Source organism: Mustela lutreola, chromosome 14 (assembly GCF_030435805.1).
Source record: "Mustela lutreola isolate mMusLut2 chromosome 14, mMusLut2.pri, whole genome shotgun sequence".
NCBI classification, from domain to species: domain Eukaryota; kingdom Metazoa; phylum Chordata; class Mammalia; order Carnivora; family Mustelidae; genus Mustela; species Mustela lutreola.
In genome coordinates, this window is record NC_081303.1 from 35,269,813 (window position 1) to 35,284,244 (window position 14,432).

The 14,432-nt window shown below is 34.6% G+C and overlaps 1 protein-coding gene across 9 annotated transcripts in view; it reads right to left on the reverse strand.

Annotated features, from left to right (window-relative positions):
• Positions 1 to 14,432, reverse strand: part of RABGAP1L (RAB GTPase activating protein 1 like) — a 776,623-nt gene that overhangs the window by 681,213 nt on the left and 80,978 nt on the right. For all 9 annotated transcript variants that reach the window (XM_059146060.1, XM_059146061.1, XM_059146062.1 and 6 more), the window contains exons 2-4: positions 11,499 to 11,679; positions 9,991 to 10,183; positions 189 to 399 (exon numbers count right to left, since the gene is read on the reverse strand). In XM_059146060.1, coding sequence (XP_059002043.1) covers positions 189 to 399; positions 9,991 to 10,183; positions 11,499 to 11,636 — 542 coding nt within the window. In that variant the 5' untranslated portion in view covers positions 11,637 to 11,679. The remainder of the gene's footprint in view (positions 1 to 188; positions 400 to 9,990; positions 10,184 to 11,498; positions 11,680 to 14,432) is intronic.

Genomic DNA, 14,432 nt, shown 5'->3' on the forward strand with positions numbered 1-14,432 from the left:
CAAAATTCTGTAAACACCTCTCATAAATAAGCAACATGGTCTAAGCCTAAAAATGTTTACTTTTCATGTCTACAGAGTAAAAGTGAACTCACGGTAAGTCCTAGTCCTGATTTATGATGTAACATCATCACCACCATGCAATAAATTTCATACATGTCTAGGGGAAATAAAAAAAGATTGGAGCTTACCTCACAGAACCTTCTGGAACATTTGGCACATACAGAGTAACAGGAAAGGGGTGCTGACTGGAAGATTTCATAGTTGCCATTGCTCGTAAAGCCTCCACTTCATTACGTGGGGAAGAAACCTTCATACATCCTAAGTAGGTCAGTTTGTTAAATAAAACACTATCTTCTTCAGGTAATCCACTTGGAGAAGATGGTCTGGGTGTAGAAATTTCTGAAGAAAAACACACACACACTCACTCAAAAGTTAATGGAAAACGTAAATGAAAAACTGCAAACAAAATTTAGGTCTGTGTTTTCACCTCTTTTGATGTTTATGCTACATCTTAATTCAGAGTTCTGGAATTTTGTACTTTCAAAGCCTCTCAAAGTATTATCTTACTTAGCTATAACTTCTTTAGAAGAAAAGGAAAAAAAACTAAGTTTTTTATTAAAAAAAAAAAAAAGAGTTCAAATGATATAGAACAATAAGGAGAAAAAAGTACACTAAAGGCAGGGTGGGGGTATCTGGGTAGGTCAATCGGTTAAGCATCTGCCTTCAACCCAGGTCATGATCCCAGGATCCTGGGATCGAGGTCCACATCAGGCTCCCTGCTCTACAGGGAGTCTGCTTCTCATTCTCTCCTCTGCCTCTCGTGCTCTCTCTGTCTCTCTCTTTTTCTCAAATAAATAAAATCTTTTTAAAATAAAATTTAAAAAATTAAGGCAGGGTTAAGTAGCCTAAAAATAATGAGGATTAAATAAAACTAAAATAAGTTTGGCTGTCTTGGCTGTCGTGGCTGTAGAGATCCTGCATAGCACCAAATTTATTAAGGATCCTAACTTCACAATAAAAAGTAAACAACATTAAGATGTTACATCTCATACCAGTAACAACAAAAGCAAGCTCCCTCTTTGCCTCCTTCCTGGCTTGCTGACCGCTATGAACTATGTAAGTATTCCAGTGCATCCTACGATTGCTTCCTATGACTGATCCTATCATTGCTTCCTCTAATTCTCCTCTCCCCATTAATGAGTTTCTAAAACAAACTGTTCACTTTAGAAAATCCTAAGCACAGCATGCAGCAAAGGCCCAACTGTGGCTAAACAGTATCTATCTGCATATATCAGATACTATCAAATTCTCCCTTTGCCTCTCTCTCCATCCTCACCTGAAACCCACATTGAGTTAGTCTCCACCTCTTCCCATTACCCATACCCAAACACACCTGTCTACCAGAACTAGATCTTTGTACCAGGCGCAAATCCTCATTACCAAGATCCCACTTGATAGTATATTAATAAATAATTCACAAAAGCCATTCCCAGCTCCCAAACATTATACTATAGCATGGAACATCACCACCTACTTTTCTTCTGTTGAGAAACTAAACCCATTCAAAATCAATTACTTCATCTACCATGTTCTTTAATCACTGAAACGTGTTTTTTCCCCTTTTGAATCAGTTCAGTGTGCTGGATTTCAAAAGGGATAAATAAAGAACAGAAATACATGTTAAGGCTGAATGCTAACATTCATTAGCTAACATGTCTAGACTTATTATATGTATTTTTTGTTAAATTAGCAAGCACACAACAGTTATCTGCAAGATCCTATGATTAAATCATGTTTCAGTAATTGATGAGCATGGAAGATAAAGCAGTTCAAGTGGTCTAATTTATATGTAGTCAGAGTTTTAGCAAAAAAAAAAAAAAAAAAAAGTGGCTTTCTGAATAACTCTGTAAACTCCAAATAGAGAAACAGCACAGAAACTGATCCCAAAAAAGACAAATGACAAAATAAGCAGACAAAGCCTTTAAAATAAATATCGTAATTATGATTGAGGATTTAAAAATATCTAAAAAAACAAGGAGAAAAAAATGAAAGACAAAGGACCAAAAGAAATTTTAGACCTAAAAAATGCAAGATGTGAAATCAAATGCTCCCTCCTATAACAGCAGATTCTAAATTGCAGAAGAAAAGAAGAATGTTAAAGAAGTTCTTGGGACAAAGGAAAAATGATACTGGAGGAAAACTGAAGAGCACCAGAAGTTATAAATATGAGGGGAAGAATTTTTCCTTGCTTTTTCATTTCTTTAGAACATAACAGATTTTTTAAAGTGAAAATTAGTATTTTATAGAATTTATAATGTGTATAAGTAAAATGAATGACAACAAAAGCATAAGGTCTGCAGGAAAAGAAAAAGAAGATCCTCACAGTATATATGAAGTGGTGTATCATTAAAACATAGACCTCTTAAAGACTTAAGTCGTAAACCTCAAGCACTAAAATAATAAAACAAATTATAAAATTTGAATACAGTTGTATACAATTACAGTTAATATACCAGTAGTGGTTATAAAATATAGTATTAAAAAATATTCAATTCAAAGGAAGGCAGGAAAAGGGGGAAAAGACACAAAAACAAAGGGACAAAGGGAAAACAAACAGCAAGAAAGTAGGAATACTTATATCCAAACATGCACAAAATTACATTAAATATAAATGGTCAAAGACAAGGATCACCAGCTTTTTCTATAAAGGGCCATATTAATAAGTATTTCAGGCTTTGTGGGCCAAGAAAAAATTTGGATATTATACAGGTATTATATAAAAAGAGAGAAATGGCCTTCCACAATTTTTTTTAACAAAATTCAAAACTTAAAATGGAAACTTTCAATTTGAATTTCATATAACTTTCATGTGTCACATAATATTATTCTCTTTTGACTTGTTTTCAGCCCTTTAAAGATATAAAAGCAATTCTTACCTTGCAAGTCATACTGAAAACAAGTAATGGGTAGGGTTTGGCCTATGGGAAGTAATTTGCTGAGCCCCAGTCAATTAAAAGCTCATCAGACTAGATAAAAAAAGAAAAACTCAACTATAGGCTATCTACAATTTATCTACAATTTATCCACAATTTAAGGACACAAGTAGACTAAAAATAAATTTAAAAAATTAGTAGACATACCATGCAAACACTAATTATAAGAAAACTAGAGTAGTTATATTAATATCAAATATCAGACTGCAAAACAAGGAATAGTTAACAGAGGGAAAAGTAACATTTCACAAAGATAAAGAGTCAATTCATCAGAAAAACATAGTAATTTTAAGTGGTTATGCCCCCTAACACCAGAGCTTCAAAATACCTAAAGCAAAAACTGACAGAACAAGTCAAGTTGAAGTACTAAGTCTGCTACAGCTTATCTCTCTTAATTAAAAACACTGAACAGAATATAAAGAGTACATAAAAATTCTTTTTAAAAAAGGAAACAATAATTAAGATTAAAGAGAGGAGTCAAAACCTGAAGAACTACCAGCATAGTGTAGAGTTTCCTTCTTACCCCACCCCCACCCCACCCTCTTTTATCTCCCAGACTTAACCTAAGGGCAGTCCCAGTGCAGAACTGTGCAACGAACAAAACTATAAAAGAAATTTAAAAACAGAAAAAGGAGTGTCTGCAAACCAGAGTGTCTGAGGAATTACAACTCGTTTCTGATACTGCTTCCTTTCTCTCTTTTCTCTCTCCCAGAGAACAGAGAATTAATACAACTTCTTCCACAAGGCCAGCCCCAGTTACAGACCTATACTGCAATGTGGGAAAGGTTGGTGGGGGGAGACAGACATCTAAAGCTTAGAGGAAAAAAAACCTGTCTGAAAATCTAAACACCAGAGCAAATGGGTTCACTCCTTTGATTCAAAAATGGACCTCCACTATTTTTTTCTCTTTCTTCTTACCACTTTGTCCTAGAGTAGACTCCAGGCATGCAAGACTGCTAGACAGCACAACAAAACAAAAATTCTAAGTGAGAAATCTTTCTACAGAAGAAGAAAAATGGGTCCCAGGAACCCAGAGAGTGTGGAAGAAATCCCAAAGAGAGATGAGAAGAAGGAAATCCTTAAATTTGTATATGAACTAATACAAGTTCGGGCTCACCATGTGTGTAACAAACCAAAGAAGCACAGCAAAGGTTTTGGAAACTGAATTGACTTTGGAACCAGAAAGGAAAATAAAACTTGCAGTCTGGACATTACCAGGTAGACTGCCCCCTAAAATAAAGTACAATCAATGTTCTTCAGAGGATCTCATGGAAAATGAATTTCAAAACATAAGATTCAAAAACTCTGGAAAATAATCCAATTAACAAACAAGCAAACAAACAGTAAAAGGTAATCAACTCCCAAGGGAAAGAAGAATCAACATAAACCAATCTGAAGAGTATACCGTTGTGGAAATTATCGAGGACTTTAAAATTGCCTTTATAACCATGCTCCATGATATAAAGGTGAATACACCTGAAATGCATGAAAATATTGAAACCCTTGGTGAGGAAACAGAAAATGTAAGAAGAACCAAAGTTAATTTAAGAACAGAAAAATGGAATATCTAAAATTTAAAATTCAGTAGAGGGACTCAAAAGAATGAAGAATAAAGAGTCAGTGAACTTGACCATAGGTCAACAAAATTACCTAAACTGAAAAACAGAGAGAAAAAATTGCAACAAATAATGAAGAGAGCCTCAGAAAGGTGGAATAATAGGAAAATGCCTAACATTTTTGTTGTCTGAGTCCCAGGAAGAGAAGAGAAAGTGAGTAAAGCGGCGGGGGGGGGGGGGGGGGGGGGGAATATATATATATATATATATATATAGACATAATGGCTGCTGGAAAACGTCCCATATGTGGTGAAAGACACAAATTTATAGATTCAAGAATCTCGGTGAACTCCGATAAAAATAAACTCAAAAAAAAAAAAACAAAAAAACCATATAATCAAGCTGCTGAAAAGATAATAAAGAGTATACAGAAAATGTTATAAACAGGGGGAAAATGAATGTTCAAAGGAGTGCCTATTTCTTAACAGAAACTATGAAAACAAAAAGATAGCAGAATAACCTATTTATAGTGCTCAAAGAAAAGAACTCTCTAAATGCTTTTCAAAAGGACACTGCTCCACAAAAATCTCCAGGAGCTACCAAAGTGCTTCAATAGAGATGAAGAGCCTACACCCTGCCCCACAGGCATTTTAAGCAGATATGTTTTGTAATTACTGGGCTTGGACCTAAAAGTTTATGTGATTTTATTTTCAGATTCAACATTTCCAATACTATTGAGGATGAGGATGATGACAATGAGGAGGAGAAAGATGGTATTTCATTTGGTACTTACTTTGTGCCAGGCATTTTACAAAATACCTAAAAATGAATGATCTTATTTCATCCTCCTTCACCTCTATATAGCTTATTCTATTTTATCTTTATTTTACAGATGAGGAAACTAAGCATTAGAGAAGTTAAAGAACCTGGCCAAGGTCACAGACACGTAGACAGAGCTTGGGTTCAAATCCAGCTCTGAACTTCAGATATGAGGTCTTAACCTCTACGAAAGGTCTACAATAGGATGAATTAAAAGAACAGTGTAGTTCTCATTCTGTATTTAGTTACACAGAGTATCAGCTCTTCAAGGGAAGGAACTGTTCTATGCTCTTTTTATTCACAGAACTTATTAACAGTATCTAAAAGACTAGACAATATATATCAATTTAATCAATCACTAAATAGATGAAAAATTTTAAGGCCAATCATCCTTCCAGCTGCCTATCATCATCCTGAACACCCTATCCCACCCACAACTGAATATATTGTAACTGCAGCCTTCGTGTAGACAAAACTCATTGGTAACTATCCAGTTACAACTAGTGGAGATCCTGAGTTAAGCAGTCAAATAGCAAAATATTTCTACCAACGCAATAGTTCTAGACCTTGTAAAGTCACACACCAATGTAAGGAATTCATTCCTACGAAAATATAAATTCAGTCCCCTACTCTTTAACTCCATCATCCTTTCCTCAACAGAAAGAGTGACAAAGAGTATACAAAAGAAAACTCATCTTTGTATCCAAACAGTATTTAAGTATATTTTAATAAACTAGCAAAGATTGCCCATCACAGTTGCAACCACATAGCCAGGATATACAATCAAATGACAAAAATGAAAAAGTTATCATCATGTTTGAACAAAAGCATTCATCTATCTAGTTTTACAATGAAAAACAACATACCTTAAATGTTCACTCTAGCCCATTTAAACCTAGATGATTTCCAGACAGTTCCTTGCCACTGAAGTTATGCGTCATTTTAAACCAACCACAATAATTCTGTTAAGCAAAACTGTATTGACTGCAACTAGGAAAAGGCAGCTGAAATGTCTTGTCTTAGTCTGTTAAGGCTGTTATAACAAAATACCACAGACTGGGTGGTTTCTGAACAGCAGACACTTATTTCTCACAGTTCTGGATGCCGGAAAGGCCAAGTTTGAGACACCAGCAGATTCAGTGTCTAGTGGGAGCCAACCTTCTGGGTCACAGACAACATCTTTTCACTGTGTCCTTAGAGGTGGAAGGGACAAGCTAGTTTTCTGGGGTCTCTTTTACAACGGCACTAATCCCAAACACAAGCAATCCATCTTCATGACAATCACTCCCCAAAGTCCCCAATATTATCACCTAATATTATCACCTAATAATATAATATCCCCTAATATAACAATATTAGGTGATATTACCTAATATTACCACCTAATATTATCACCCTGAGAGTTAGGATTTCAACAGGAATTCTGAGAAGGACAAGAACATTCCAATATTATACTATTGAAAATAAAAACTAAAAATATATAACTAGAAAAAAATGCTAAAAACTTACTTATAAAGCAAAGGAAATCTCTTCTTATCCAATATCTTCAGAGAAAAATACAATTTTTTAAAGCTTTCCTTTTTTAAAGATTTTATTTACTTATTTGACAGACAGAGATCACAAGTAGGCAGAGAGGCAGGCAGAGAGAGAGGAAGGGAAGCAGGTTCCCCGCTGAGCAGAGAGCCTGATGTGGGTCTCCATCCCAGGACCCTGAGATCACCATCCAAGCCAAAGGCAGAGGCTTTAACCCACTGAGCCACCCAGACACCCCAAAAAATACATTTTTAAAATATATTTAGTGTAATGAGTGTTGAGAACACAAGAAAGTATAATACATGGTCCCTATCAAATAAACTTAAAATCATAAGCCCACTGCAAAGATTAACTAATTCCAACAACCCATCAGAGCTCCATTAGAAGATAAAGGTATTTCCTCCTTTCAATTAATCTATTAACCAAAATATAATTATATAAATGTGATACAGTATGATCTGGGTTTTTTGGAAGAGTTGAAATTTAGGAAATTCAAAAGATAAAGCAAAGAAAAATGAGTAATATAATCTCTTATGTTCCCTTAAGAATAAAAATTAATACTATTTAAAGTTTGTTTCTATTTTTAAATAAAATATATATTTTTAAGTAAAATATATATACATACATGTTTAGCTTAAGTTCCCTTGAATTTAATTCTAGCTGTATGACTATATACTGATAATATACCTATATTATCTACCTGTAATATATACCAATATACCTATAATATAACTATATTATTATACGATAATAAATACCTGTAAGTATTTATAGTGAGTCACCAAACTAGAGGTTTATTAAGGAACCCCAACACATTACAAATATCTTCTCCTAGTCTGTCTTTATTTATTGTATAAAATGGTTGAGGATGTATCCAGTGGGACAGGGTTAAAAAAAAAAAAAAAAAAAACCACATACACACACTCACATAAAAACTTGAAGTTTTTGTTGCCTAACACTAATGGTCCATTTGGAAGAAACCCTACAAGTACAATTTTCTTTTTAATGTTTAAATGTGTTGTTTATGGGGTGGGTGGCTGGGTGGCTCAGTGGATTAAGCCTCTGTCTTCAGCTCAGGTCATGATCTCAGGGTCCTGGGATCCAGCCTCGAATCGGGTTCTCTGCTCAGCAGGGAGCCTGCTTTCCCCTCTCTATCTCTGCCTACCTCTCTGCCTACTTGTGGTCTCTGTCAAATAAATGAATAAAATCTTTTAAAAAAATGTGGTGTCTAATAATTTAATTAAAATGTAGATCAAAGCAAAAAAAACCCCTCATTTATTATGGTACCATTCTCATTCAGAAGATTTAAGTGTTTATGTATTAAAATATAACTTTCAGGGCACCTGGGTAGCTCAGTCAGTTGAGCATCTGACTCTTGATTTCGACTCAGGTCATGATTCTCTCTCCCTGACCCTCCCCCACCACACCCATGTGCACACACACTCTCTCTAAAATAACAAATAAAATCTTCTAAATATATATATATTTATATACCATAAATCTTTTAAATATATTTAAAAATCTAAATATATATTATATATATATAAAACTATCTTTTTTTAATGATGTGGCTTTTCCTATCAATCACAAAAATAGTCTCTGATATTTTCTTCTTAGATGTTTATTTTTCACATTTAACTATCTGATTCACTAGGAATAAATTTTGTGTATAGTATAAGTTAGAGCCATCAAAGCCACACTGTGTATGGCCAGTATCTATACCTTCCCTATAGCAACATTCAGAAATGGATCACTGGCCCTAAGTCAATCAGGATAATCTCATCTTGTCTGTCAGTGTGACTTATTTCAGGTTTTGAATGTAACCATCAGTTACGGATGATTCCCCTGACTACTAGAAAATCCTTCAAAGGAGTGAAACTCACAACTTTGGTTCAACAGATAAAAGAAGAGAGTCTTCCTCCGCCACAGCCATAAATAAATTATCTGACCCTACTTACCAGTTTTTCTGCTGCTAACTACTTTATGACCATAAAGGAAGCCAATTAGAGGAAAGGGGACATGGAGAAGATAAAAGCTGAATAGTATATTAAATACAAAAACAATGGGACGCCTGGGTGGCTCAATGGGTTAAAGCCTCTGCCCTCAGCTCGGGTCATGATCCCTGGGTCCTGGGATCGAGGCCCACATCAGACTCTGCTCAGCAGGGAGCCTGCTTCTCCCCTCTCTCTCTCTCTCTGCCTGCCTCTCTGCCTATCTGTGATCTCTGTCTGTCAAATAAATAAGTAAAATCTTTAAAAACAAAAACACTATCAGAGCCCAGATCAAACAATAACCCTAGTGTTTGAACTATATGAAGTAGGAGTTACCTTTGGTTTGGTTAGGCTCTTCTTGCTCCCAAAACCACTTTGCATTATAAGCTGGTATTTCCACTGTAAATCCTACTCAATCATGGATGTATTTATTTTTTAACATGTTGACAGAATTGATAAGCTATTTTACTTAGAATTTTCACAAATGATAATTTGAAATAACTATAGTCAAACTGAGTAAAAAGGAACATCATATGAAAGACAATGTCCATTACACCATTCCTAACACCCAAGAATTTATTCAATTGTTCAGTAAGTATTCACTGAGTGACTACTATGCACCAAGTACTAGGAATAAAATAAAGACCCAGACATAGACCCTGTTCTCAAATAACACTGACATGCATTTAACATGTAGGGAAAAAAAAAAAAAAAGAACCAAAGTTGGGGGGCACCTGGGAGGCTCAGTGGGTTGAGCCTCTGCCTTCAGCTCAGGTCATGATCCTGGGGTCCTAGGATTGAGCCCCACATCGGGCTCTCAGCTCAGCAGGGGGCCTGCTTCTCCCTCTCTATCTGTCTGCCTCTCTGCCTACTTCTGCCTACTTGTGGATTTTTCTCTCTGTCAAAAAAACCAGTAAGAAATCTTTAAAAAAAAAAAAAAAAAAAAAAAAAAAAGGAAGCAGAGTGGGAACTCTTGACCAGAACCAAAAACCTGATCTTAGAAAACAAAACTAACAGGATTTTAAAATGTTCTTCTTAAAATTTTCATGTTCACTTTATCCCATTTATCTTAAGGTGTTTAAGAGTTCAATATAGTACCTGTATTTGATGGATCCAAAATTAACTGGAGAGATGGCTTATTTGTTTGGCTGGCTGAAATATCTCCAAATGAATGCTCGGAAATCTCAGTGGAACTTTGACAATCAACAAGAAGACTGCTTTGCCCTTTCTCAGAATCTCTCAAAATCTCTTCCATGGCTTTTTCCAATTGCTCATCACCATTAGAAATTATCTATAGGCAAATCGAGACAATTCTGTTTCAATCATATTATAGTTCTGGGGCTTAATGAAAATATTTATTTCCAGAAGAAATTAAAACAAGTTAAATTTTAAATTTAAATATAAGTTACTGAATACAAAGAATTTATACAGTTGTACCTAACTATATCTGATCTAAGATCTAATTTACAAAGATTTTTCTTTCCTTTTCTTTTTTTCCATACAAACACATTCTAAGTACCAGGTAACATTAAATTTATGTGTTTTAAAGAAAAAAACAGGTAAATTTAAATAAAGTATCTATTCTCTTATTTAAAAGGTCATATTTCTCGTTATCATAGCATAAACATATTTATGATTTCTTTACAAAGTTTGCTTGCTTGCTGCCAAGAGGAATATTGTTAATTTCCTCACATTTAAGTTGACTCATTCTTCTCTTAAAAGCAGGTGAGATGCAAGGCCTAATAAATGTCATAAACACATTAATATTAAAATATAAATATTTAAATTTAAAGTCATTTAAATACAAATATGCTTAAATTTAAATAAAACCACTGATTGTTTTAATGTATTTATAAAGCTATATATCCTCAACATAGCATAAATGGGTATTTAATAATATAATTTTTATACAATTTTATTAAATTGATATATATTTTTGAGTCCATAGTACTAAATAAAAATCATAAACAACATGTAGCACTTCCGACTAGTTTCTCCATTCCTGTTTCTAGATGGTGGTTATACAATTCTCATGCATGTACACCTGGGTCTGATTCTTTTTCTTTGAGTTAGTAAGACAACAAAAATGAAAAAGGATCATTTTTGTTTATATAAAAATTCAACTGCTAAAAATATAAGACATATGCTTAAAGAAATATTCAGACAAACCAACTGTTAAATCACATACTAGAATGTTACCAGCTGATTTAAAACACAAAAACCACAATATTGTTTCTAAAGTAAAAATAAAACATAACTTTCATATAATTAACTTATAAAAGTCAGCAATAAGAAACACAAAAATATCCAGATAATGGTTAAATCTTATGTAAATTTAAGTCTAATTCCCCAATTATCCTTTTCTATTTTCCTTTCTATTCCTTCTTTCTAAAATTCTGAAGTAAAACATAGTCAAAAGCAAAAAACTTCAAAAACACACAAACCAAATATTAGCCTCTGCATAAATCAAATACTGATGCTATTCAAGGTCAGCATTTGAGAAAAACCTTTGTATTTTACACACCTCTTAAGATCAGTCTCATCTCATTAAGAAAAAAACAGAGATTTAAAATATCATTTGTAGAGAAAGAAAGAAAGAGAAATACCTTCAGTTCGGGTTTTTCATCCTCTTTTGTAGAAGTATCATCTGCATGCTGAGGAACCAAAACAAATTCTTCACTGTTCAGCGTGGCCACAGAATCCGATGACCCACTAACCTTCTGCAATGCAGCTCTGACCTCCATTTCAATTCTACAAACTTCTCTTTCCACATCCACCTGATCAAAACTACAGGGATTTAAAAAAAAAAAAAAAACTATTAATGAAAACATGGACTAATAAGTCCCTGATCAATACTCAGCCTTTAAAAGTGGTTCATGTGAAGAAGAATTCTGCTGGCTAGATAATTATCTCAAAACTAGAGAGGCTACCTTCTTGGACTAGGCCACATAATGGAAATGTACTCTCTTCACCCTGAGCTTCTTGACTAAAAGAACCATATTGTTCCCTGAAAAACAACAAAAACCCTCCCACATCACAACTAAACAGATTTACTACTGTTTGACTCTGTTTCTCCTAGAAATATTATTTTTGTTTTTAATAAATACAAGAAATAAGTATGACACTAGAAACCAAATTCACACACAAATATTCACTGAAATTACTTTGTAATTAAATCTAAATGTTTCCAAAAACTTATCTCCTTAAGACCAAGTACTGTACCTTAAAATACCTTGTGTCACTAAAGTCGATTGATTACTAAAGAATTCAACACCCTAAACCATGTGTCTTTTCTTTTCCAGACACACTGTCACTTATCAGCACAAGAAGGGGAGAAAAGGCTAAGACTCTCATGTCACATTCATGTGGTAAACAGTATTTTAGCCATTCTGTTTTTTGGATCAATCTGCCACCACAGAAACTCAACATTGTCTATCACTTCCAGAAGTTCAAATATTCACACAACTAATTTTAATTGAACGTGTGTACTACATAACAGACGTAGTACTCAGCACTGGGGCTATATGAGTTAGTAAGGCAGACAAGGTGCCTGCACCGCTGGAGCTCATATCTAGTAAGAAAACAAGCAAGTAAGCAAATAAGGCAATTCTAAATCACTCTAAAGGCTTTGGAGAAGATACAACAGGTTATTGTGACAAAGAATAGCTATAAAAAGTATACGGACAACTTTAAGTAAGGCGGTAGGAAAGGACTCGGGGAAATATTTGAGCTGAAATGTAAAAGACAAGAACCATATGTTAAACAACTTGCTCAGTGACCAAAAGGGAAATATGATAGAGGGGTAAGACAAGTAAACTGGGGCTAAATAACACATGACTCTAAGTCTGCTAACACACGCCTTAAAATTACCCACAGAATTGTTCTTGTTCTCATTCCAATTAGGTTACTGTGTTCTTTACCTCATATAAATAGGGCTGCATTACCTCATTTTGCCTTTAGGTGACACTAACACCATTACTCTTAGCCAAAAGAAAGCTTTACTCTCAGCTTTAAAAAAATTAATTACTTCCACCTTCATCAAAACTCACAATTTCCAATAATATCAAAACAAAGAATAATTATTTATTCTAGAAGAGCATAATTAGCTAGCCATCATTTAATTGTTAGCCATGTGAATACTCTTCCTTTTAAATTTTAAATCCTTCAAGTCCTCTAAAGGTTTTTTGTTCTTTTGGGTTTTTTTTTTTTTTTTTTGCAGGTAATGTTTCTGAAAATGCAATATGTAATAGAGGCTATGTCTCTACCCTTCCAAGCTGTCTCATGAACCCTTGATTGCCAAGATGCTACATAGTCCAGGTGTTCCTTCTGTGGCCAATCCTTCAAGCCCAAGCGGACACTCCTAGACTTAACATCTAAATGTTGGAAATTCCCCAAGTCCTGAGACTTCTCCTGATTCCTTGCCACACACCCCCACTAAGTAGTATCTCTCACTGCCATATATTTAAATACCATCTATTTTCTAGCAATCTCCAAATTTCTATTCCAATGCAAATGTCCTCTAAATTCCGTATTTGGAATCCAACTTTCCACTTTATATTTCCATTAGGAATTCTTATCAGTATCTTAAATGTGACCCAAATGGAATTCTTAACACCTCCTCTAAACTTGTTCCTCATTCAATTTCCCTTTCTAGTAAATAATACCACTTTCTAACAAAATGCTCAAACAAGAAATCTGGATATCATTCTATCAGTTCTACTTCTTCATTCCTCACATCAGCAAGTCATGTTAGCTCCACATCCAAAACAAATCCCTCTATCCCATTTCTTCATGGCCATTTTTACCAAACTAATCCAGGCAATGTTCTCATCTACTAAAAAAGTCTCCTAACCCATCTACTACCTCTAGTCCTCTCCTCTCCTAACCTACTCTTCACAGAGATGCCAAAGAAATCTTATGGAAAAGAAGTTATATTACATTAAAACTCCATTCTAAAATCTCTTCACTAAAATTCTAATAAAATCCAAACTACTTGCCAGGACTTACAAAACCCAACACATCTCTGCCCCTGTCACTTTACCATTAACAGCTCTTTAATTACAGAAAGTTGTTCCCCACTTTAGGGTCTTAGCACTTCCCTCCTACGTTCATATGGCTGAATCTAACAGGTAGAAGCTTTCATTCATCCATCCAACTCATATTTATGAGTCTCTACTATATGCTAGAAACTACAATGGGAACTGGAGACTAAATGATAAATGAAACCAGTGCAGTCCCAATCTTCCTAGAGCTAACATTCTTAGAGAAGAGAGAAATAACACAGAAAAACAAAACATAAATCAGGATCCCATACTGGAATATATACTATAAAAGGTAATAAGAAGGTAGGAGGCAAAATGGATTCAGTTGCCATTTGGGCTTAATGAGTAAGGCATAGAAAGAACGGGGGGGGGGGGGGGGGGGAGGGGTGGCCTTCAAGTACAAGAAACAGCAAATACAAAAAGCCCAGGTATGAGAAAAGGCTTATGAGAAAGGAGGCCTTGATAGCTAGGTCAAAGTGAACATGGGTGAGAGCAGTA